This window comes from Artemia sp. Qi Xiang Cuo, chromosome 18 (assembly GCF_049724085.1).
Source record: "Artemia sp. Qi Xiang Cuo chromosome 18, ASM4972408v1, whole genome shotgun sequence".
In the NCBI taxonomy this organism is placed as follows: domain Eukaryota; kingdom Metazoa; phylum Arthropoda; class Branchiopoda; order Anostraca; family Artemiidae; genus Artemia; species Artemia sp. Qi Xiang Cuo.
The window spans coordinates 30,277,535-30,303,639 of record NC_142811.1 but is presented as its reverse complement, the minus strand read 5'-3'; the positions used below and the strand labels follow the sequence as shown (position 1 = coordinate 30,303,639).

Sequence of the window (26,105 nt, the reverse complement as noted above, 5' to 3'; positions counted from 1 at the left end):
AGATTTCAAGCTCCTGTATATAAAAATGTGGAATTTTCCATTTTTGCCAGAAGGAAGTTCACGGATGCGTGTTTATTTGTTTTTTCTTTTTTTTCCCCAGGGGTGATCGTATCGAACGTGTGATCCTATAAGGTCAGGAGAGGTCTCATTTGATCGGTTAGCAAAATGTTCTAATGCCCTTTTTAAGCGACCAAAAATATTGGAGGGCAGCTAGCCCCCTCCAACGTCCCCTTTTCCCCAAAGTCGTCCGATCAAAATTTTGTGATATCCGTTTTTTTTTCAGCATAGTCGAAAGACCAAATAACTATGTCTTCAAGGATGACTTGACCCCCCACAGCCCCTGGAGCAGGGGCTGCATGCTATGAGCTTTGCCTATTGTATGCATATAGTGTTCGCTTTGGGAAGTATACGGATATTTTTCGGGGGGGGGGGGGGATTCTTCTGGCATGGGGTGGGACACATGTGAGAATATTTCATTGGAGGAATTTTCAATGGTGGATGGGAATTTCCCATGGAGGGGGAGCTAGATTTTTCGGGATCATTTAAAAAACGATCAGAGATTAAATTGAAAAAAAAACGATTAAATTTAAATTTAATTTTTGTAATTAAAAATACAAAACGAGTGCTTTCAACTGAAAGTAAGCAGCAACGTTACAACTTTAAAAAAAACAGAAATTATTACGTATATGACGGGGGTTGCCCCCACATCAATACTTCGCTCCTTATCCTAAAGTTCTGTTTAGAATTTTAAAAAAGCTTATTATTCTATTTAAACCGCCTTTGTGTTTCAGGAGTCATTCTTATATCATTAGAACAAACAGTCAAACTTTAAAAAAGAGTTAGGTAATGAGGATGGAAAAAAACCCTAATATACGTAATATTCTCTGTTCGTTTTAAATTTTAATGTTGCTCTTTACTTCAGTTTAAAAAAATTTGTTCTTTTATTTAATTATTTGTAATATATCTTGGGCTGAGTTACTCCTTACTTACAGTTCGTTATCACGAACTGTTTGATAAATATTTTTCCATGACTAAGAAGTTAACTCTTGAGCAAAGACACCCCTTAAGTTTCCGTCGAGGTCTTTTCCTATTGGGAGAAGAATAAACAATTTAATTTATTTGAAAATGTCAGCTAGGAGCATTGAAGCTTATTTCAAGATTTTTTCGTGCATGATTAACAGGAAAACCTGAACAGAAAGATATGAAAAAAATAGCTGTTTTTATAAAACGAATAAGGAGTTATTATTCCGGCGACCAAAAGTGGAACTAATGAAAAAAAAAATCTATATAAGGCATAGCCATTGCTGCACAATAGTGCAAATATAGCGTCATTAATGTGAACAGACTTCAAAATTAAACGAGAGTAGAATGAGGATAACGAAAAGTGAATGGAACAAGGCTATATGATGAAATTTTTCCAGTTACGGAAATTCTTTGAACCGTTTATTCAAATTTTTAGCATTTGAAAAGACTTACCAGCACCACCACTCATATATCCACCTTTTACGTGCATACTGAACCGGCAACCAAACCACACTGGTTCATTGGTATCGTAACGTGACAAAAAATATCTTGCATTTTCTGGGATAGCAAATGTATCATCATCGGCTTTAAAAAACCAGTCTGCTTTGTCCATGTAGTTTTCATATATGTACTTAAATGCTTCCTTAGTTTTGCCCCACAACTTCTGTCTGCCTTCTCCCATTGGAATAGGCACTGTTGGAAGTGAGTCATCTGCAAATAAACTATGAAAATAAAATGGAACATCTGATACAAGAAGAAAAAAAAAACGAAAACTAATGAAATTTGATGGATTTTGACTCGGTGGCCTGTTTTTTCTTCCAAAATACGAATTTAACCCCTTTGTGCTTGTGATAGTTTGTTTTTTGAAAGAAGTGTCTTATCTCAATGTGACAGCTGAACGACTTTTTAGGACTCCAAAAGACCTTAAAATGGACAGAAAAAACTGTCTCGCAACTGTTACCATTATGTCTAGTTGAAAACCTGAAAAGACTCGAAACCGAGCCTAAGTTGCATGTCACAGGCAAAAAAGAAGCACTTGAGGTGTTACTAATTACTAAAATTTTCTGTTATCTAGCGATGATGCTTGTGTAGGGTGTAAAGGGTGTATCCCCGAGTCAGGAGTAGACGCGGGGCCACAAGCAATTAAACACTAAATTTCTAATCCATTTTGGTCTGCTTCTTCATGTACAGGTTACAAATACAAAAAAAACTTAAAAATTCACAACTGCCCTAGCTTTTTTGGAAGTTGAGGGTTCAATAATTTTCGTTTTTTCTCAAAAAATCCAATGCACCAGTTTCAAAAGGCTTGCAACTATGCCAAAAATAGGACGTGTTCTGCTTAATAAAGCTTTTACAAGGAGCACTTTATTTGGTTTTGAAAATGCATCCGAGTCATGCAGTAGTCCAAACCCAATCCGGCCTCTCGCAGGGCTAGGAGTCCCTAATTTCCACCAAAGTGGATTCTAGATAACAGCTAACATCCTGACTTGACTTTTTTAGGTCCAAGGCAAATCTGATCGCCTGGGTGGGAGAAGTAAGAGGTACCTGTCATGAGGACATAGGCTATACCTTAAAGGGGAAATGGAATCCCGTGTCCAGGTTAGGTTGACCTTTAAGTAATGATTGAGTTTGTTTGACATACTAATTTCAGTTAGGTTTAAGATTGGTTTAATTCTTCATATTAACAAATTTAAATTTATATTCTTCGTTGGCAAGTTTCACTTTAAATTGTGCTTCTACAAGCTTTCAGACAATTAGCTTTTACGATGCTGATTTTGCACAAAAACTGCGTGGAATAGAAATTATGCCTGTTGTTATATTATACAAAGCGCTAAAGACGGTCAAAGAAAAGTGTCGATCTGTTTTTTTTTTTTTTTTTTTTACTGGCCATCGAAATAAGCGAGATATCTTGACCGCAAATGTAGACCAGACTAAATTGAGTCTAGATTTGAGCCACCGTTGCTGCAGAGCGAGTGAACACCCGGCTAAGGTAGGCTATGGGTAAACAAATTACAGGAATTTAAGTATTTATATTGGTTTGTCTGGGTTAGTAGCATCTATGGTAACTTGCCGAGGCAACCAAAAAGACAATAGCTATTGGATTCACTTGAAATTTGGTAAAAAAGTAACTACAGCCAAAGGGACTTTTGCCAAAAAGTGTTAGACTGCTAACCTTTATCGTTCAGACCCCAACTAAGTTTCGAAGTTTCGAAGTTCAAAGTTTCATAATTTGCCAGAGTCACCAACTTCTGAAACTTCGAAGCAGGGTACTGCCTAAACCCAAAAGCAAGCGATCTCAAATTTCTCAAAGTATGTCCGATTGAAAGTGGTCATAATGTCCATGAGATTTCAACAAGATTTGGGTAATTTTTGTGCGAAAGGTAGCTGTTTCTAGGATGTAGCATACCCATATAAAAATCCACGACCTTTGTTCCCTTGTTCCAAGGTTCTTAGTCTATAAGTATTAAATTTCTCAACCACCATGTTTTGAAAACTCATTTACCACGGTCAAAGTACCTAAGGCCTTTTCAATCTTTTTTAGTAATGTCTCTTTCTCATCCTCTCAAAAATTAATCTCTCTTCATTTCCAAATCGTCTATAATTGTTTCATTCTTTTCTGTATGGTTTCCTACAGCTTTATCACGATTTAAAAAATTCTCAGATCTTCTGCCCATATCTCTTTAATGTTTCCATTATTGTTACTTAAGGCCTTGTTCCTATATTAAACTGGCACAAACACAGACTAACTACTTCCCGCCAGTTTCTTAACATACCAATTCAAGATCTTGCTACTACGTCGTCTGGTTGTATTTGCCAGGTCTTCGGCAATTTCACATTTCCTTAATTTACATTTTAATGCCTTCTCTAATTCCGTCACTTTCCTCTTATTCTGACAAGATCTACTTCCCAAAAACTTCTTGTAGAAGCCCCTTCTCTCTTTTACCGAGCTTAAAGTGTTTCAGTTAACATTCTAAGCTTTGTCTCTAACTTTCCTCATTAAGATAGCTTCTGCTACTTTGCAAACTATTTTCCTATAACTATTCCTTCCATCTTCTGCAATGTAAAATTCTAAACTATCCTTTTTTTATATCAAATTACTCTTGGAAAGTTCCTCTGAAATTCCCTTCCTGGACCCTATCAGCATCATAAATACCTGGAAGGAAGTTGCCCTTCCTATATTTAAGCTTTAAATTAACTATATATACTACTAGATGACAATCTTTACTTTTAGCATCATTAACGGCCCTTGTCTATACCCTAATATCTTGCATCGATACTGCCAGTCTTCTATTTATACGAACCTAATCAATAAGGTTGTTCGTTTTACCATTTTCTGTGTATTATGTTAACTTATGGGTCATTTTATGACCAAACACCTTATTGGTCATAATTAGACTACACTACCTACAAAATTGCCGCATTCTATCCCCGTTGCTGTTTTCCTTCTCCATATCAAATATCCCCAAGCTACGATCTATCCCTGATCGAGCCATCCTGGGCATTAAATTCTCCTAATAAAGATACCATATTTTTGCTTGGGATAGAATACCGGCACTCACATATACTCTAATGTCTTGCAACGATCCTACCAGACGTAATGAATAAACGTGCTGGAACGTATGTTCATTGAAATGCCCTGCGACCCGGACCTTCATTGCAGGCAAATGCGAAAGATATTGCATGGACATTATGTGTGTATCCGAAACCCGGCTAAATGGAAATTTGGAAGACGAGCTCGTCTCCGCCCCTGGCGGAAAATCCGAATTCCAATTTTTCAACTCTGGACTTACCGGTGGCTCTGGTAATGTGGGGATGGGTCTCCTCCTAAGTACTAAGGCAGCAAAATCCCCAGTTAACTGCCAGCCAATCTCACTCGTTTGGCTAAGGCACGTCTTAAAGTTCACCTGTTAAACATCACTATCATCTCAGCCTATGCACCAACAAGAGCCGCAGACGAAAGTACAGTTGACGAGTTCTACGATGCTCTCATCCAGTCATTGAGAACAGTCCCAACCCGTGATCTACTCATCCTGGGAGATGATCTTAAAGCCTATGTTGGAAACCGCGAGACAGACCGTGAAAAAGCTGTTGGAAAATTTGGATGGGGGACAGGTGTGAGCGTGGAAGGAGACTCGTAGAATTTGCCCAGCAGCATTATCTTGTATTGGCAAATACATTGTTCCAACACAAACCATCGCAGAGGATCACCTAGCGCTCTCGGGATGGACGGGCCCAATCCCAAGTGGATTACTTGCTAATATCCTCCCGATGGCGAAGCTCTATGCAGAACTGTAGAGCCTACCGTGGAACCGACACAGGAGCAAAGAACGGCTCCGATCATATGCTGCTACAAACTTCCCTGGCCATAAAGCTAGCCTCCAGGAAACGAACGCAACCTCCTCCGAGATACGATGTAGCACGTCTTCATGATAAAGCAGTCGCATAAGAGTTCCGCTTGAAATTATCTAACCACTTTGACTTCCTGTCCGCGGACGACGATAACAAACCAACCACCATAAATTTTTAAGACGAGTGGAGAAATATCAGAGACACCATAACAGACGCCTCTAAAAAAGTCCTTGGCAGGCTAAATCGGAAAAAGTGGATCTCAGAAGACACTGTCAAGCTATTAAACCAGAAACAACAGATCGGAAATAGTAAGTCCAGAGTGTTCAAAACACTGAGAAAAGAGTGTCATAAATCCACCCAGCACGACAGACAACGCTACTGGGACCACGTCGCAGCAGATATGCAGAAGGCTGCTAGTCATTCAGATACCAGAAAGTTTTACCAACTACTAAAAGAAGCAGCTGGGAAAAGTAAAAAAAAAATCTCAACTGGAGTGAAAGGCGAAGATGGAAGGCTTCTGTCAAGAAAAGATGACATAATCGCAAGATGGCAGTACCAATTCCAGAAACTGCTGAACCCCAGTCACAACATCTCTTCTACTCAAAGGCCTCGCAATCATAGCGCCTCTGCACTCCAGCAAAGCAACCCTAGCCTTAACTCAGTACCACCGAGTCAACAAGCCCCATACAGCAACGTCAATTTTCATCCCCCCCCCCCTCAATACGAAAGATCAAAGAGGCAATCAAGAAGCTGAGGAATCACAAGGCGCCAGGCACAGATTCTATCCCGGCAGAAGTCTACAAAGCTGCTCCTATTCTCGCTGAGAAACTACAGAAGCTCTTCTGCTCAATCTGGTCTCAGGGACGGTTTCCCCAGGAATGGCAAGATTCAGTTATACTGCAAGTCTTCCAGAAAGGCGACCACACTGAACACAAAAATTACAGAGGGATCTCACTAATGAGCATTACAGCAAAGATCTTTGCAATGATTCTGCTTAACCGATTCCGCAAAGTCCACAACGAAAGAACCCGCCGAAACCAATCTGGTTTCCCAGCTGGCAGGGGCTGTATTGACTAACTCTTCACCTTGAAACACATTTTTGAACATAAAGCCAAGCATCAACAAGTTACCGTCACTCTCTTCACCGACTTCATTACGGACTTCGATTCAGTTATCGGGGGAGGAATTTGGATGGCAATGGAAGAGGACTCTGTCCTACCTAAGATTATACGACTCATTCAGGCTTACTTTCAACACACACGAGCCTGCATCAAGGTCAACGGATAACTTTTTCTGCTATTCAATATCGTCTTCAGTGTGAGGCAAGGGTGTGTACTCTCTCCCGAACTATTAAATTTTGTCGTCGATTAGGTAATGAAAGGAGCAATATTAAATTTCCTAAGAGTCAAGGTTAGCACTGATTGCAGTACCACTGACCGGACTATGCCAATGATGTGGCTCTTCTTGGCCAGTCCGTTGGCGAAGCTCAGAAAATGCTTCCGAAATTCTCCGAAGTTACTGCCCCCGTGGGACTCAAGATTAATATTGACAAGACTAAAGCTATGTCTAATGCCCCGGATATAAAGTCTGCCCCTATAACCCTTAACCAAAGGCAGATTGAAGTTGTCAATAAATTCAAGTATGTCGGATCATATATTGACATCAACAACGGATGTAGCGAAGAAATCCGTTGCCACATCGTATCAGCTTCAGCTGTCTTTGCACAGCTGTGGAAGCCGCAACGGAAAAGGAAGAAAAACAAAAATCCGTATTTACGATGTCCTAGTTCGATCGGTCTTACTGTACGGCTATGAGAAGTGGCCCTTAAAAGTCACAGAGGCACACGTCCTCAATACTTTTGAACACAGATGCCTGAGGAGCATATTGTGGTTACGACTCAGCGACCGAATCCCAAATGGGATCATCCGCCAACGATGTGACCAGAAGTACGACATTACATCTATCATTCGAAGCCACCGCCTCTCCTGGTTCGGCGATGTCTGCCAAAGACCGGCTGAGACTTTTACAAATGAAAGCCTACGCTGCAAAACATCACCTGATTGGAGGAAACGACAAGCAGGCCAAAACTTGGCTTAACACCGTCAAATCTGACCTCAATCCGATTGGCGGATTCCGGAGACATGGTCACAGATGGGACCCTTCTTGGTTCGAAATTATCGCCCCATTAACCTAAGGCCGTAACCTGTGGAATTCAATAGCCTGCCAGATCCTGTCGCCAGGGAGAGCTACATAGCTTGTTTCCTGATCCAAGTACAAGTAACTAATTGAGTACCAGTCTTGGATTTACATGAATACAATTAATAAGGCTGTTTGTCGTACCATCATCTAAGTGCTATGCTAACTTATGGGTCCTTTTATAACCAAAGACCTTATTGTATGTAATTACAAAATTGGATCGTTTTATCACTATTGCCATTTTCCTTCCCCATGCTAGGATAGGATTTGTCCCCAGGCTAGGATAGGATTTTCTCCCAATTGTACCAGCCTGGGCATCAAAATTCCCTAATAAAACATCACATTTATACGGGGGATCCTTTTTGTTTTTCCCTGTGACTGCTTGTAAAATTCAGCCGAGTCACTATTGTCTCTGTCAGTCAGTTTTATGGGGGCATTTACGATCATAACTGATGCCTTGCATTTTGGGTCATAAACTGAGCAACTGGAATTCTTATTATAAATGTATTTATTTCATCTTTTCTAAACCTAAGAGATGAGATTCTGAGTTCCTAGAAAGTCCAGTTCAAAGCTCCGGAATTCGTCAGTCGAAATGTCGGTAAGATACTTTACTTTCAACATAGTAACGTTCCATCCAGCCTTTCTGAATTTATACAGAAGTTCGGAAGGGATGTACTGCGGCTCCTGAACCATTTAATTTCGTCATTGACTATGTGATTACGAGGATAACTACCCAACTAGACTTCAGATTGAAGTTCAGTGATAGACTTTTGAGCAATGTTGACTTAGCTGACGATTTGGCACTCTTGACAAGTACCCTCGAAGAGCTTCTTGCAGCGCTGGCAGTGATGAGAGAAGAAGTTAGCAAGGCAGGGCTCAACATTGGCTGGAGCAAAATAAAATTATGTTCATCGATCCACAATTATCTCAACAATCCCCTTCTACAGTCGAAGTATGCCAAAATCATGCAACAGTCATGAAGGATTTCACGTACCTCGGCTTCATTCTGTCAAGTGATTGATCAGTCGAGAGCGAAGTCAATGCAAGAATAGCTAAGGCAGCTTCAGTCATAGGGAGACTCAACAACATTTGGCACATCCCTCTTGCCAGCCGTCTTACAAAGATGGGGACATTTCATGCATCTGTCAGCTTAATCCTATTATATGACACAGTAACTTGGACAGCAACCACCATGACCTTGAGAAAGCTGGATGTAATTGAAAGCAAAGGACTTCGAAAGAGAGGGGACTTTAATAGTGGACTTTATCAGCAACACCAACCTCCTGTTCCGTACTATCCAGATTCCACTCTCCCTGCGAGCTGCGCAACGTACACTGAGATGGTTCGGCCACCTCCCCCGCATGTCAGAAGAAACCTTTTGTCGTATTGTATATGATTTCAACCCTGTGGTAAATGAATGGAAACGGCCACGCAGTCGCCAAAGACCAAGATGGTCTCATAGTCTGAATCATTTCCTAAGCAAGGCAAGAATAAGACCTGAAGATGCACCCGCGACGGCTCAAGACCAGATTTACTGGAAAGGGATGCTGTCTGCTCTCTCGAAGCTGGTGCCAAGTCAGCAGGTGAAATAAGTCAAGCCAAGTCAATAAAAGCAGTGGGCCCCACCAGTAGAGATCTAGGACTAATAACTTATTCTTCTAAGCCTACATAAAGGACCTATGCCGGCTTAGAACCAACGACCAGAAGTTTCCGGAACCTCCAGTTGACTGGAGGCTCTGTGCAAGCTCGGCTCATCTTAGCCGCTACTTGGTTTTCCGCACTTGACAATACTCTTCTATCAACAAGAGTTGACGAGCAGCCCAAACTCTTTCAAGCCCTTCACCTCTGAATCATTTATATTTATGCCTGAAAATATTATTCTACAGCTGAGAGGCAGCCCATAGTAAGTAACATGATTAGGAAGAGATTATTAAGCCTAATAAAGCTGTTGGGGCTTCCTGGCTCTTTTGTTTCTTTTTTCAGATAAATGACCTGTATATCTTTTCTTAATTACATTTGCTTAGATTTGCCCATAACATAATTTTCAATTGTAAGGTAAATTCTCGTCGGCATGGCAACTATTTCGCAAGAGAAAATTAAGTCGACTGGACTACAATTCTGTATGAGTCATCACACGGGCTGGCTAGATCTCAGGCCAGTGATTCTTAATATATGCGTGGGCAATTCAATTGAGGGACTTGAGACATTAGACTGGCCCATGTCACACAGAGCCACACCCCAAGTGCCAAGATTCTTTTATGTGTTCAAATATTATGTTTTAGTCTTTGTTAAGACTCTTTTTTCAGAGTTTATAGATATATATGTTTTTTATTTGTTAAGTGATCGATGTAAGAATAAAAGTAAGTTATTTTCTCCAACCGTGTAAGATTATTTTCCCCAAACCCAGGGATGGTAGGAAAAAAGTTAACGAAAAATACCGTCATTAGTATATCCACAGAGAGGAGGATCCGTTTACCCTCCAAAGAGATAGCTAGAGTCAGTTAAGGAAAGTTATCAGGAGATAGCTAAAAGAATTCGTGGCGTCTAGTAGCCTCTGGGGTACCGCCAGGTTACCCAATTGACATTAGAGTTCTCCCAATAGAGACGGAGGAGGAGGAGCGGAACCCCTGTTCAGCGTACACTGCTAAACGGCCCCGTCTCAAAAGTTTCTACGGCCGTCCTTTAATAGGAAGCATCAAAGAGAAAAAACAGACATAGGGCATATATTGCTCTTTACTAAGTTGTCAACAAAACTTGGACTCAGCTTCCCGTTTTATTTTAAATTTCATCCACCAGTTGAAAGTGTTTTCTCAGTCTCTTTTTTATTTTTCATTCTATTCTCTAGAAATTATGGTTTAAGAACTTCTGTTCGGTAACATTTTTTACTTAAGATATAAAGCTCAGTAAAAGGCAACATCAAGAGTGAGGAGCCATGGGTCTATTTTCACAAAAGGTCATTATTCAAACTAGGCTTGTTTTTCTTACCTTGTTTTGAGCTCATGAACAGAAGAATGTTACATCTTTTCCCCCATGTGGCTTTAATATGTTTCGCCTTCTTCTCATGGTTTTCTGCTCCAGTTAAGACCCAGCAAAGAAGACGAACTTTCTGGTAAAGTTCACTAGCCACAGAAACATCTGGCTCTATAAAAAAGGAATTAAATTAAGATGAATAAGAGACGTTTTAGACGCATATAAATACGTTATAACAGACATGAAATTAGATTGCGCTAGGCGTCTTTCCCCCGGGAAAATTTTTTCCAGCCTAAATTCTACCTAATTTGTTTAATCGGATTCTATATTCTATACTGTAGAGTATGATATGTTTACATTATCCTTTATTTTAGTTCTTTTTTTTTTGTTTTGGGGGGCTGAGTTATCATTGCTGGCTAAGACAAAGTTTAAAGAAATAATTTGAAAATATAAAGTTAGTGGCAACTATAGAACCGTTGCTCTGTAATAACCTCAGACTAAGGACTAAGAAATATTATTTATTACTTCCCGTGGACTTGGTCTGGTACAAACCAGAGATAAGTCACTAGCCGAAACGTTGGGGGGGGGCAAAGGAATTTAACCGATTGGATGGTCATTTTTACTGACTAATTTGGGTGATATTGCTACTAAATTACTTCATAAAAAAATAAAATGAACACACCTCTATGATCGTTCTTCTGGGAAAAATTCAAAATTCCACATTTTGTAGACATGACCTTAGAGCTCTCCACAGTTAGTTTCTCTTAATTGCCTTCGCTTAATCATGTTGTGAGTGTTTTGCTCTTTCTTTGAAAATCAGACAAATTTTCTACGGCTTGTCGCGTTTGATGTGTAACATCAAACTAAATGAGCTTTATGTGTTTAGAATCAACACAATAAAAAACACACATCCGTGATCATTCTTCCGGGAAAAATTTCTAAATTCCAAATGTTGTAGATACTACTTCTACTACTAACAAATCACCGCAGCACCAAGCCGCCTGAGGCCGACACAGCTACGTACACTTTTCCTCCATCACAATTTATTAAAGCCTTTCTCTTTACACCCTCCCAGAAATTTTCCTTTTCCCTCACATCTTTCTTTATGATATCCTCCAACCCAAACCACGAACGAGCTGCTTTCCGTTTAGCACTACACGGTTGGCCGAAAAGGACAATCTTCGGCAATCTGTTATCCTTCATCCTCAGATCGTGCACTAGCCATCTCAGCCTTTCTCTTAATATAGGCCTAGCCCTAGACAGCGGGATTGAACAAAACTTTTCGTACAACCTACTGTTTGAAATACGGCCAGCCAGCCGGGTACCCAGAACAATCCGTAGGCAATTTCTCTAGAATACATCTATCAAATCTTCATCCACTTTTCGGGGCGTCCATGCTTCAGAACCATACTTGACCACTGTCATCGTTGTAGGTTCCTAGTATTCTAATCTTGGTTTGTAGACTTATCTTCCTATTCTTCCAAACTTTTTTTCAACTGTGAAAAAACTCCTTGAGCCTTAGCTATGTTATTTTTAACATCTTCACTGCTCTCACCGTCTTTACTAATAATTCTACCAAGGTAAGTGAAGCTGTCCACCTGATCAATCTTGTCGTTACCCAGGGTCACCTTTTCATTTTCACTTATTCCTAGCCTTAGTGACTTAGTGTTCTTAACATTAATTTTCAAACCTATTCTTGCACCCTGAATCCGCAAAACCTCCAAGAGTTCATTCATTTTACTCACACTTTCATCTAGGATGCTTAAATCCTTAGCATAATCTAAATCCAGGGAATTTTTTCCTCTCCATCGATCCCGTGTTCTCCCATTGTCTTTCCTGTGCTCCTTAGGACAAAGTCAATCAGAATGACCCATATAAAAAGGGATACAACATTAGAACACAACCCTCCTTAACTCCTGATTTAATAGACTCAATGACATTCATAAGAGATTCATTTTGGTTTTCGTTTATTTTTCTTTTTGGCATCTTGCTTGGGTACCTTGCGAAACATAATATTTTTTATATTAATTTAGAACCCATCTACCAAATACATTTTCTAAGAAAAGTAAAAAGCGACATAAAAACCTGAAAAAGACAGATTGAAGACGTTAAAAATATTGAGAGGAAGAAAGAAGAGTAAATATAGGGAAATAGAGAGAGAGAGAGAGAGAGAGGGGGGAGAGAGAGAGAGAGAGAGAGAGAGAGAGAAATAGAGAGAGAGGAGAGAGAGAGAGAGAGAGGCAGACAGAGACAGAGATAGAGACAGAGACGGAGAGAGAGAGAAATAGACAGAGAGAAATTGCAATTAATTTTTAGTTTTAAAGGTTTACGTACTCTGCCTGAAGGAGAATCCATGAACAATAATACACTAATAACAGAACTTGGTCTATTTTGTGGTTTTTGAAGATCGTCTATCAATGTTTTACTTAACATCTGTCTTTTTTTTCACACTGTTTAACTTGTGCTAAATACATCCTTAATTAATTTATACATGTTAAGCGAAATTCACTTTGACTCCAGGGTGTAATTTAGACCAAAGTAGGCCAAATGTGGCCAGAAAGCTAAAAGTGTTAAAAAATATATAAATTTTCAATATCAATAAGGTAGAATAAGAGTAAAAAATATAAGTACAAGCAACAAATTTTATGATTGGTCTACTCATTAATAACAACTGAGTTAATAGACCCCTTGTGAAAAGCCCCCTCCCCCTAAGAAAAAAATCCATAATTTCGTAAACTTATATTTGTGACTTTTTTTTCATTTGTCTCCCGCTGTTTTGTCTATCACGTTAAATTTTCAAGTTACACAAAACCCTCCCTTTGACCTAAATTTCTACAAGCTGCTTATGGATTTAGAGTTAGTATAGTTTTATGCGTAGCAACGATGCCTAAAAGTATGCTAACTCAATACTTTTAGGCATATATATTATACATCTTCCATGTATTTTAGAATTTTCAGACCTTTTTGCCTTGGGTTGAATTACAGTGAATTCGCTTGACCGGGCATATGCTACATTTTCGACTTGTAGCAAGTGAAAATTTTAGGAAGCAACTTGAGCATTTTGATGAAGAGTAATTGAAAGTTGCGTAGCAACTGACAAGGGATATGGGGAGTGGTGATGACTGCTTAAGGCCTTTAACGTTCTAAATAGACAGGAATTTGCGTAGCTACTGATAAGAAATATGAGGAGTGGCGCCGACTGGTTCAAACTTTTAACATTGAAAACAGACGGAAAGTTACGCAGCTACTGAAAAGGGATATGAGGAGTAGTGACGACTGCTTCGAACTTTCAACATTGCAAATAGACAGAAAATTGCGTAGGTGCTGATAAGGGATATGGGGATTTCTGAAGACTGCTTAAAACCTTTAAACATTGTAAATAGACAATGTCATTCTGTTGTTTTTGGCAAACCTAATGGAATGTTGAGCATTCTAATAACTGTTCTAATGCTAATAGCATTCTAATAACTCTAAACTTATCTATCTCAGGCTATCTTAGAACTTCCTCTCGATAAACAATTCTGCCCTTTTGGGGTCAAAATTTTGGTTTTTGACAAAAAATGGTAGAAACCGGCACTTTCCTGGGGAACTGTCTCTCGTGCTACTTTAAAAGGCCGTTACAACTTTGTATCTCAGTTAGAATGAACCTTGTCACGAGATTTTACTACCACCAGCTTGATAATACCACCATTGAAAAAACAAACAAACAAACCTCTTTATAGGAAAGAAAAGAGAAAGTAATACATACGATAGCGGCCCCATTCTCTTCCTGTTTGATTCGTTTGCTCAAACCCTGGGGCTAGTGTAAAAACTGGGTATGAGCCGCTCTTTCCTGTGGGAACTTCTCTGAAGCTGGAAATAGTTTTTTGTCAAAAAGCAGTAAATACAAGTATTATAAAATTAGTAAGCCTTTACTTCCTCTAAACCAAAAAAATATTGAGATGAGTGATTTTAGCAGGTAAGAGAGGGGCCCTAATATGAAGCTCCTATTCGTTCCAAAGACGAGAGCAAACAATATCCAAGGCCCTTATACAGGTAATATACTATATGATTTTATACTATGGAGAAGCATAAAATGTCATAAACACTGGCACTATCATATTGTAGAAAAGAAAAGAATATCATATACACTTTTCAATCCGTAAATTGGGGTCTCACCCTACTTGCTCCTCTCCACATACCTTCTCAATTTGTAAGAGAGCTGAGCTAATAATCCAATAATATTCCAGTAAGCTACTCTTGGAAAGCTTTAGCTCCACAACACTTATCTTCACTTAGTATAATTTTTGCTTTAGAGCGGGTATTTTTCGACCTTGAGCAGATTAAGCAGAAAACCGTGTGTCTAATGGAAATAAAAAGCAAAATTTAAGCTTAAAAAACAAAAGTCTCTCACCCTGTGTACCAAAATTTACAAATATATCGAAAATAAACTGACTGGTGATATTTCCTTATATTTGTATGATTATAGAAGACAAGCAAACCCGGGCAAAAACAAAATATTGTTTTAGCAGCCCAAAAACCTTAAACGGGCCTGTAAAAAATATCAGAATGATGTACAAGGTTGTCAATGATCTTTCACCAGCTTCATGTAATATTATTCTAACCCCCCCCTAACAAAATTTTTTTAATACCTGAGAAGCATGCAAAATAGAAGACTAAGTTCATAGGAAACGCATCGATCTTGCCAGACGTAATATGAATATCGTAAAACTTTAAAATTTTTAATATAAAATTTTAGACAATGGAAAAACACTTAAGTATTGCCTGAAATGAAGCACTATTTAACAATGATATATAAAAATTTTCTACTTTAATTTATCTACTTAACACGAGGCAAATTAGTAATTGCTCTTTTAGCGCATTTATATCATATGCTATTGCCCTATTTTAGTTGAATAGGGTTTAAAATCATTCGCTATAGTGCGAAGGTCTAGTCCTTTTCTGCGACGAGGAGCAATACAATAAGTCCTATGGTGCCCTTTCCCCCTTTTTTCTACTTTCGGCTCTTTGAAGTGTGTAATATTCTTTAGAACTAGCCTTTGTTTATCTTACGATGAGGCGATAAGGTTAATATTTATGTTTAATCACTAGGAGTGAATCAATTTTTTTCTAAAGCACAAAAAATTGACTCCAATTACAGGGAGTTTTCTCGATCGAAAATACTGTCACCACAGAACAGTCACAGCTTTTAGCTGGCCAGAAAAAAAATCATGGTATACAGTGAACAGTTTAGGGTCTCCTTTGATCGAAAACGCCGTTGCATGCAATACAGAACAACTTAGATTCTTTGCCAAGAAAATCCAAGTTGACAAGGAGCAAATTTTTGACTCTTCAAAAATTAATATTATACAGAAGTAAATACCTTACACTCGGTTCGCCAGTCTACTACCATCACAGGTTAAATATTAAACAGCGAAAATTTGGATCAGAAATGGGACACACCACAGAGCGCGGAAAGGGAACATTTCCTTTGCGTCACAGCAATAGCTTCAGTTGCTACCACAGCATAAATATTAAAGAAGGTGCAGTCATGAAGAAAGGTGTGCGACTGATGTGTCTCAAAAATCTTTAATCGAGAGTATAGGAATTCTCGCTACTGTTTAATATTTATTCGATAACTACCATAAGGAGGAAACAAAAACAAAAAAAAATCAAAACCTTTAAATGAGCAGAGTACCGTTCCTCGCGGTGGTTTAGCGCACACTTTTCTTCTTCGGCCCTTGCTGTTAATGCAGCAGGATAATTTCAAAACGAGAAACGTTCAAAACAAATAGATGATTCAAAACCCAAAGCACACATTGCAAGTTATGTTCTAGCTGGCTATGTTAATAATGGCCACTAAATTAGTTTGCAATGGTGCAAATTTTATTTTGCAATAAAAGGTGGTAATGTGTCACTCATTTGGAACAAGATCAAGGTGCCGGATGTGTAAGGCGTTCCGGTGAATATAATGTTAATATAAATGCTCAAAATGTGTGACTTGGTTGCCAACTAATGGTATCTTTGACTTAAATTAGTATTTAAATACCTAAAACCTCCCGTACAATTAAACTTAATAAATATAATTCTTTATATGTAGGCTATATTATCTTTTCGCATATATAATCCGAAAAGATAATATACATAATATTTCATTTTCAAATTAACATTATCCAGCTATTAAACCCCCTGATTTTCAGTAAGCAACTGTGCGAGGGGAAAGAATGGGATGAAACAATAAGAGCTATTGAGTAACAGAAGCTGTCTAGCCACTTTTGAAAAAGCCTTAAAATGCCAATTATTAGACTTCCAGACAAGCTGAATCTCCTGGTGCAATTTTTATTGAGACCTAGTTCTTTCTATGGGATTCTTCCCATCCTTCTATAAGATGACTTCAATTGTCTAAGGATGACTATTGATCAAGTCAAACCTGTTTTGAAAGCCCAAACTTGTCCCCTCCCCCTCCATATTCATCTTTTCTGTAACATCAGTAAGAAAGTGATAAGCTTCTTATACCTTCTGGGATGCCTTCCTTCACAGACCATACTTAATTATGCCAATTAAAGCTACGATTGTGTTTTCAAACGCAAACTTGTCATACTGGACTTGTATGATACTGTAAGAAATAGATTGAAGTTTCACAAGTATTTTTCAGAAGTGGTTAAAGCTGAAGACTTGGGCAGGATAGGATGTAGGAAATACATTCACCTTCAATTTTGTAGCATTATTAGCAATATTGAACACAATGTAGAAGATAACTCTAAAACATAAGATGTAATTCTCTTGTGTTTGTGTTAGCTAACATTTTTTGTAAATAATGTATCTGACTTTCCAAGCCTAAGAACCATATCAAGCTAAATCTGCCACCCTCCCTTATAATATGAGGGAAACTTTACAAATTAGGGCTATCAATTAACTGATCTCAGCTTTGAAACATCTTTCCGGGATGCAGGCTATTGAAGTTAGAAGTCCAGACACTAAAAAGATACATCAGCAGAAATTCAGTATTTCAATAGTTGCTGTTGTAATGTGCAAATACTGGTGAACGCAAAACGAGACTAGGCTAATGAAAGAAGAATTAAAATGCAAGAGGAATAAAAGAATAAAAAAAATGTAAAGTTGTATCTGAATACCTCGGTAAATTAATTTCTTTTTCAGCTTATTCTTAAATTAAGTTGAGATCAGAGTACTCCCGAAGCAGTGACAAGTGGAGTAATTTTAGAATTATATTTTCAATAATAAAGCTAATAGGGGCTATTAAACGGATATAAAACTCAATTTATATAAGTAATATTGTTGCTTAGTAAAATCTCCCAAACTTCTGTGATATACATAATTGTTTAAATATGAGCCGGCTAAACACGGACTAACTGGGTGCAAAACCCATAGCCTCGAAGACTTCAAAGCTACTACTTTTTTTCACAATAAAAGTTGAGGAAATTTCCTAACTTGCCTTTCTTTATCCTCTTTTTGAACAAGGTCATATCGTCTTGCCACGCCAACAACATACAATGAAAATATAAATCCAAATAGAGCACCCGTTGCTAGGGAGGCCAAAAAGGGACGTAACCTTGAAGTGCCTGAAACATAGTGCATATATTAAACACATAAAAGAGCAATTTTCCAAAGCTCAGCATACTCAGGGGAACTGATCATGGCTAAAAGTGCTAATGACTTAGGGACCTTAACAGATCGTAAAATTAAGAAAATCAGCTGGAAATAGCATTTCGTTACATATCCTAAACTGGCACCCGTTGGAATCTCAAGCATGAAAAGGAAATCACCCTGCAATTTGTGTGTAGATGACAACACCAAGCAAAGCCATGAACAGATTTGCCGTGTTGTAAAAAACCAAAAATAACTCTTTTGAAGTTTTTAAACGGTTAATGAATGTGACTTGGGGGGTTTCTGTTCAACTAACTCAATATATGGAACCAAAAATAAACCAACACCAACTTTATAGTTAATCGAGGGAAATCAGACAATAAAATGCGTCATCCCCAAGAACTAGCCTTGCATAATGAGCAGATCTAACCTCTTGCTGGAAATATCCTAGGGCAAATTTTTGCAGTGTTTGTAAGCCCTCAGTTTCATAGCAAAGAGGATCTTTCCGATCTCTCGGGAGGATCTGGTGCCTGTAACTGCATGGTAACAGTAGGTATTTTCTTTCTCTCTGTCTCTCGCTCTCTCTCTCCCACCCTCCCTCCCTCCCTGTCCTTTCACTTTCCTACTATTTTCCTGAAAGGCTGAAATAGCTAGGTTTTTTTTTCCCTCAGTAGTTTAAACCAGTTGTTACCTAATTTCAGGTCATTTGAGTTTATGAACTTTGTACATGGCCAATTAACTAGTTAGAGTAAATAGCTATTTTCCTTTTCATTGTTCTTGTCATATAAAGTATAATTTCTGCTCGATTCCGGTATTAATTTTGATTTTGTCTTTCCTTTGAAAAAAAAGCGGAGAGGTGGGGAGAAGGGTCATAAGAGCCACCAGGAATTTTCTCAGGGGTTTCCTCAAAAACACTTCTGCCGCAAAAAAAAATTGTCAGAGGGTAAAGAGCTATATTAAACTAAATATGAGCAGAAATAAAGTCAAATAATTTTAAAAGAGTAAAAGTACCATATATTACTATCAATAATTAAATGAAACTCAAAATTAACATAAATAAATAGCCGAATCAAACGAAAAAAGAATAGAAACTAAAACGCGTAGGGCTGACGCCCTTCATGGCTTCTAAAGATGAAAACATAAATTACCCTGAGACATAGCTATAAAACTTTCCAACTATGCAGAACAAGATGACCATCTAAGAATTTTTATTGGATGTATGGTGGGAAAGAAATGTATGGGAAGGGGGGTGGTTGCCCTCCAATCACTTTTGACTCTTAAGAACGGCGCTGGAACTTTCTATTTCCAACCGAATGAGCCCCCTTCCAAATTTATATATCAAATCTTGTCATACAAAGTGCCCTGGTGAAAAAAAAAACAATACATAGCGCACACTTCGCCCTTTACTTAGGTAGAGCTATGGCGTTGCCTATGATTCTAAATATGTAAAATACACAAATTTAGAAATATCCACCAAAAGGTGCGATCATGAGAAAAACTGCCTGGTTTTCTAAAAGGAGGATAAACACTCCCAGAAGAGGAGTTACATTGGTGAAAAATTACACCAGACAAAATTGTGAAAAATTTTTCTAGCCCCTATGAATAAAAATACGAAATTTTTCACTTTTCCGAGAAGAACGACCAGACATGATGTTTATTGTTGTTTTTTTTTTATTTATAATATTTGTTTGTTTCCTCTAGGGGTGAACATATCATGATGATGGTCTTAGAATATCAAAGGAGGGCTGATCTGAACTGAAATTCAAAGTTCTGGTGCCCTATTTTAGTAGCGAAAAAGATGCGTCGGCGAAATTGCAGTGAAGATAATTTGAATGAATATTTAGGCCCTATGTCCAAGGGCTGTCCTCATCAAAGCATAAGTATATAAAAGAAGAAAGACTCACAAAAACATGCGACCAATAAAACTAAAATGCTAATTTTTTTTTGAAAACAGTCCTGACATCCTTACTCCAGCGAAGTTAAACCAGGACTCACCAGTCCTGGTTGGAATTCACTAGAGTTTTTTTTTTTTTTTTTTTTTTTTTTTTTTTTTTTCTTAATTGCATTTTAGTTTTATTGGTCGCATGTTTTCGTGAATCTTTCTTCTTTTATATGTTTTTGTTTTGCTGAGGACGGCCCTTGGACATAGGGCCGAAATATTCATTCAAATTATCTTCATTGCTTATGAAAAGAATTCCCTATTGTTCTTCTTATTTTGATGTTCGTGATGAAAAGGCAAACGACGGAAGATAAGCCGAGGTGTAACGAAGCAAACAAATTGATAATGATAGCGATGATGATTGAGTTTTGGATTTTGACATGAACAAGGTCATCAATACCTACCATACCTTTGAGAATCAAAAATATGGACTCGATAAATCGTTGGAAGAAAAAGAAGCTTTTGTCCCGCCACATGAACAATTAAAAGAAACAAAGGTTCGGCGATGTCTTTCATAATGACGAAAAACCAGCCAAGGCAAAAGAAAAAGTTTTTGTTAGCAATAAAAAGAAACAAAGGTGATCGTCAATGCCTTCCATATCGTTCCATATGCCTTCCTTCCTTCCAGATCGTTCCAGATAGAAGTGCAACGCCGGATGAAGCTGTTCCTCGGTTTTCGGCGTATCCTGCTTTAGATAATTGGACCGAGCTGTGTGCCTTGGTGTCTGCCTTGTCGGCTGGACAAAGGGGGGCACAATTCGAGAGAGCTCGTCTGAGGGAGACGAATTCATGTACTTGTAGAAAACAGCCATCGACGCTACATCAAACCTTTCATTTAGAGGCTGGAGCAATTCATGTGTAGAGGCGCAGCCCGCCCTATTTGCCCTATTCTGGATCTTCTGAAGTGGTGCCAACAGCGTTTTCGGAGCACCAGCAAATAGCGGGCATCCATATTCAGCTATGGGTCTGATGCAAGACTTGTAGAGTGGGATGATCGAGCTTGATGGAAGAAGGTATTTGCAGCGAAGAGTAACTCCCAGCTTTCTTGCGCAGGAGGTTCTCACCCGATCAAGGTGGTTGTTCCAAGAGAGATCGGCGGAGAAATGAATCCCCAGTAGACGAAGCACGTCGACTCTCTTTATAGCTTCACATTTGAAGATGAAACTGGGGTGTTCACGTGGCACCTTTGATCGAGTAATTAGAAGAACCTTTGTTTTCGATGCATTGAAGTTGATCCATGCATCAGACCACTTTTCAAAAGATCCACCTGAAGGGAAAGGGAGGCTTGTGTTGGGTCTTCGTGTTTAGGGACGGCTGGGTGTGTCGTGGTATCGTCGGCAAAGTGATGCAGAGGGTTTGCGAGGTTGTCTCCCATGTCGTTTATGTAGATAAGGAAGAGTGTAGGTCCCAAGACACTGCATTGGGGTACCCCTGCTTTCACTGGATATTCACGGGAAATAAACCAATCTAGAACAACCCGCAGTGAACGATTGGACAGAAAGCTCTCAATCACTTCTAACAGGCATCCACGAAGACCATACACATAGTTTCCGTAGCAGACCAAGGTGCCATACCCTATCAAAAGCTTTCGCACTGTCGAAGGATAATATCCTGATGTCGTATCGCATTACCAGTAGTTCTATCCACTCCTGATACTGTGCCACTAGGCAGTCTAATGTTTTGAGTTTCCAGCGAAATTTATATTAACGATCGCCTAGAAGGTCACTTGATTCTTGCTGCTGATGAAGTATTTTATTGGAGATGCTCGTGCAGACTTTGCCAGCACAGGAAAGAAGGCTAATAGGCCTTTAGGAGCCCATGCTCGTTGGATCGCCTTCTGGCTTTAGATTAGGTACAACATGGGCGGACTTCCATGTTCGTGGGAAGGTTCCGGAGCAAAAGCACAGCCGGAAAAGTAATGACAAGGGTCCAGCTATTTCGGCACTGCAGGACTTGTGGACAACATTTGGTATGTTGTCAGGACCCGTGGCTTTTGTCATATCCAGGTGTTGCGGAATGCGAAGGATCTTGGGAGCAGAAAATTTCACGCGTTCCAGGACAGTGTCGGTTCGGTCAGAGAATTTTGGCACTTCTCTAACGTCATCGTCTAGATTCGAGAGATCGGCAAAAGCCTCAGCAAGAGCTTCAGCCTTTGTCAGTGGATCTTGTACCACTGTCCTATTTCTCTGGAGAGAAGGAATTCCGGTCCCCTTGGACAACGGTAAAGACTCCTTAACAATTCTACATCAATGCTGTTCTAACATAAATTAAAATCTTGTTGGCAACTTCTTATATGTGTTGTAATTAAGCTGACTGTATCACACACTTCGTGATTTTGCGTGCATGTGGAGCTGTAAGGCTTATGTCTCTGTTCTTTAAAAACCGCAATCAGGTGCATACTGTGGTATTTGCTCAGAGTGTCACTTTGAGCTATGCTCTGAAGTAAGGTTTGTCTTTACTGGACACCTGGATCCACTTTTAAGGGATATGCTTTTCGACAGAGTCAACCATGGTCTGCTGATACCTATCTGCAGCTTTCTCTGGGCCTTCCAGGAGGAAGGCTCTCCACTGCTGAGAAAAAAGAGTGTTTCTCAAACCGTCCCAATCACCTCTTTTGTATAGCCAGATTGTTCTTTCATGCTTTACTGGAGGCGGAATACGTAGGTTTCCACGTGCAACGACGGCAACGTGGTCACTGGTGAAAGTATGAGCGTCTACCTTGAAGGAGTCAGGATGATCTGTAAGGAAGAGGTCAAGACGTGATGATCTGTTTGGGCCGTGATGAGTGTCGAAATCGACAGGTTGTTCCAGCCCGTAAGAGAGAGATAGATCATAGAAGTCTAAACCTTCCCTATCAGTATTTTTGCTGCAAAGCCACACGCTATAATGAACGTTGAAGTCTCCATGAAGGATAATGGGACACTTAGCGTACTTGCCCCGAATATATTCGAGGGAGGTTTCGTGCTGTAGCAATCTGGAAAGTTGGAGGGTTATACACGGTACCGACAATCACGGATTTATTTGGGAGGGTCACCCTGACCACACAGAGCTTCTTCGCCCGCTGAATCTGGTATGTTCAAGCATGAATAAGGTATATGGCTCTGTATATAAACAGCGACACCTCCGTATTTAGCTCCGTCAGTACGCTCTCGGGCGGAAGTCAGGCGGAATACGTAGGTTTCCACGTGCAACGACGGCAACGTGGTCACTGGTGAAAGTATGAGCGTCTACCTTGAAGGAATCAGGATGATCTGTAAGGAAGAGGTCAAGACGTGATGATCCGTTTGGGCCGTGATGAGTGTCGAAATCGACAGGTTGTTCCAGCCCGTAAGAGAGAGATCGATCATAGAAGTCCGAACCTTCCCAATCAGTATTTTTGCTGCGAAGCCACACGCTATAATGGACGTTGAAGTCTCCATGGAGGATAATGGCACACTTAGCGTACTTGCCCCGAATGTATTCGAGGGAGGCTTCAAGGTAGCTGGTAATCTGGAAAGTTGGAGGGTTATACACGGTACCGACAATCACGGATTTATTTGGGAGGGTCACCCTGACCACACAGAGCTTCTTCGCCCGCTGAATCTGGTATGTTCAAGCATGAATAAGGTATATGGCTCTGTATATAAACAGCGACACCTCCGTATTTAGCTCCGTCAGTGCGCTCTCGATCCGCCTGAGGAGCGTCCATCCCTGTATGGCAACCTCACTGCTCTGAATTTCTTGGTTTAGATTGGTCTCAGTGATGCACATGATAGATGGCTTGACCGAGTCCACTAAATGTAGGAACTGGTCAAACTTAGATCTGAGACCTCGTAAATTTGCAGTGGGCTACCGTAAACAGGTCCGTTTGGATGGTCCGGTGGACGTGCTACAGGTCGTCGTCGAAATGGCTGTATATATATATATATATATATATATATATATATATATATATATATATATATACAGCCATTTCGACGACGACCTGTAGCACGTCCACCGACCATCCAAACGGACCTCTTTACGGTAGCCCACTGCAATTTACGAGGTCTCAGATCTAAGTTTGACCAGTTCCTACATTTAGTGAACTCGGTCAAGCCATCTATCATGTGCATCACTGAGACCAATCTAAACCAAGAAATTCAGAGCAGTGAGGTTGCCATACAGGGATAGACGCTCCTCAGGCGGGATCGAGAGCGCACTGACGGAGCTAAATACGGAGGTGTCGCTGTTTATATACAGAGCCATATACCTTATTCATGCTTGAACATACCAGATTCAGCGGGCGAAGAAGCTCTGTGTGGTCAGGGTGACCCTCCCAAATAAATCCGTGATTGTCGGTACCGTGTATAACCCTCCAACTTTCCAGATTACCAGCTACCTTGAAGCCTCCCTCGAATATATTCGGGGCAAGTACGCTAAGTGTGCCATTATCCTTCATGGAGACTTCAACGTCCATTATAGCGTGTGGCTTCGCAGCAAAAATACTGATAGGGAAGGTTCGGATTTCTATGATCGATCTCTCTCTTACGGGCTGGAACAACCTGTCAATTTCGACACTCATCACGGCCCAAACGGATCATCTCGTCTTGACCTCTTCCTTACAGATCATCCTGATTCCTTTAAGGTAGACGCTCATACTTTCACCAGTGACCACGTTGCCGTCGTTGCACGTGGAAACCTACGTATTCCGCCTGACTTCCGCCCGAGAGCGTACTTGACGGAGCTAAATACGGAGGTGTCGCTGTTTATATACAGAGCCATATACCTTATTCATGCCTGAACATACCAGATTCAGCGGGCGAAGAAGCTCTGTGGGTCAGGGTGACCCTCCCAAATAAATCCGTGATTGTCGGTACCGTGTATAACCCTCCAACTTACCAAATCACAAGCTGACTTGAAACCTCCCTTGAATCTATTCGGGGCAAATACGCTAAGTCTGCCATTATCCTCCATAGAGACTTCCACGTCCATCAGAGTGCGTGGCTTTGCAGTAAAAATACTGATAAGGAAGGGTCGGACTTGTCTGATCTATCTCTCTTATACGGGCTGGAACAACTTGTCAATTTTGACACGTATCATGGCCCAAATAGATCATCTCGTCTTGACCCATTCCTTAAAGATCACCCTGACTTCATGGAGGTAGACGCCCACGTTTTCACAGGTGACCCCATTGTCGTCGTTTCGCCTGGAAGCCTAAGTATTCCGCCTCCAGTAAAGCATGAACGAACAATCTGGCTATACAAAAGAGGTGATTGGGACGGTTTTTTGAGAAACACTCTTTTTCCTCAGCAGTGGAGAGCCTTCCTCCTGGAAGGCCCAGAGAAAGCTGCAGATAAGTACCACCACTCCATAGTTGACTCTGTCGAAAAGCATATCCCTTCAAAGCGGATCCAGGTGTCCTGTAAGGACACACCTTGGTTCAACGCGCAGTATAAGGAAACAATCCAAGCAAAGCAAAAGGCACACAAGCAATGGATACTTTCGAAGAGCAAAGAGGAAACAAATGCATTCATGAATGCACACAAAGATGCAGTTTGAGTGATTCGGCAGTCCCAGGTACAGCATATGGAGAAATTCACCACCAAGTTTCAACTTGTGTCGGCCGAGAGTTGGTGGAAAATTGTCAAGGAGTCTCTACCGTTGTCCAAAGGGACAGCAATGCCTTCTCTCAAGAGAAACGGAACAGTGGTAGAAGATCCACAGGCAATGGCTGAAGTTCTTGCTAAGGCCTTTGCCAATTTCTCAAATCTAAACGATGACGTTTGAGAAGTGCCAAAATTCTCTGACCGAACCGACACTGTCCTGGAACGCGTCAATTTTTCTGCTCCCAAGATCCTTCGCATTCCGCAACACCTGGATATCACAAAAGTCACCGGTCCTGACAACATACTAAATGTTGTCCACAAGTCCTGCAGTGTCGAAATAGCTAGACCCTTGTCATTGCTTTTCCGTTTTTGCTTTTGCTCCGGAAACTTTCCAAGAACATGGAAGTCCGCCCATGTTGTAACTAATGAGAGGTCATAAGGAGATCAAACGAGTATGGGCTCCAAAAGGCCTATTA

At 40.0% G+C, this 26,105-nt stretch overlaps 2 protein-coding genes across 4 annotated transcripts in view; both read right to left on the bottom strand.

The window, feature by feature from the left end:
- Window positions 1-26,105, bottom strand: part of LOC148941400 (glycoprotein-N-acetylgalactosamine 3-beta-galactosyltransferase 1-like) — an 880,586-nt gene that overhangs the window by 109,729 nt on the left and 744,752 nt on the right. The window lies entirely within an intron of this gene.
- Window positions 1,129-24,987, bottom strand: LOC148941404 (uncharacterized). Its single transcript, XM_089104565.1, has 8 exons — window positions 24,923-24,987; window positions 23,208-23,441; window positions 22,723-22,913; window positions 17,972-18,098; window positions 14,288-14,391; window positions 10,555-10,710; window positions 1,477-1,734; window positions 1,129-1,187 (listed from the first exon to the last, which is right to left on the bottom strand). The coding sequence occupies exons 1-8, from the start codon at window positions 24,985-24,987 to the stop codon at window positions 1,129-1,131; spliced, it is 1,194 nt and encodes a 397-aa protein (XP_088960691.1).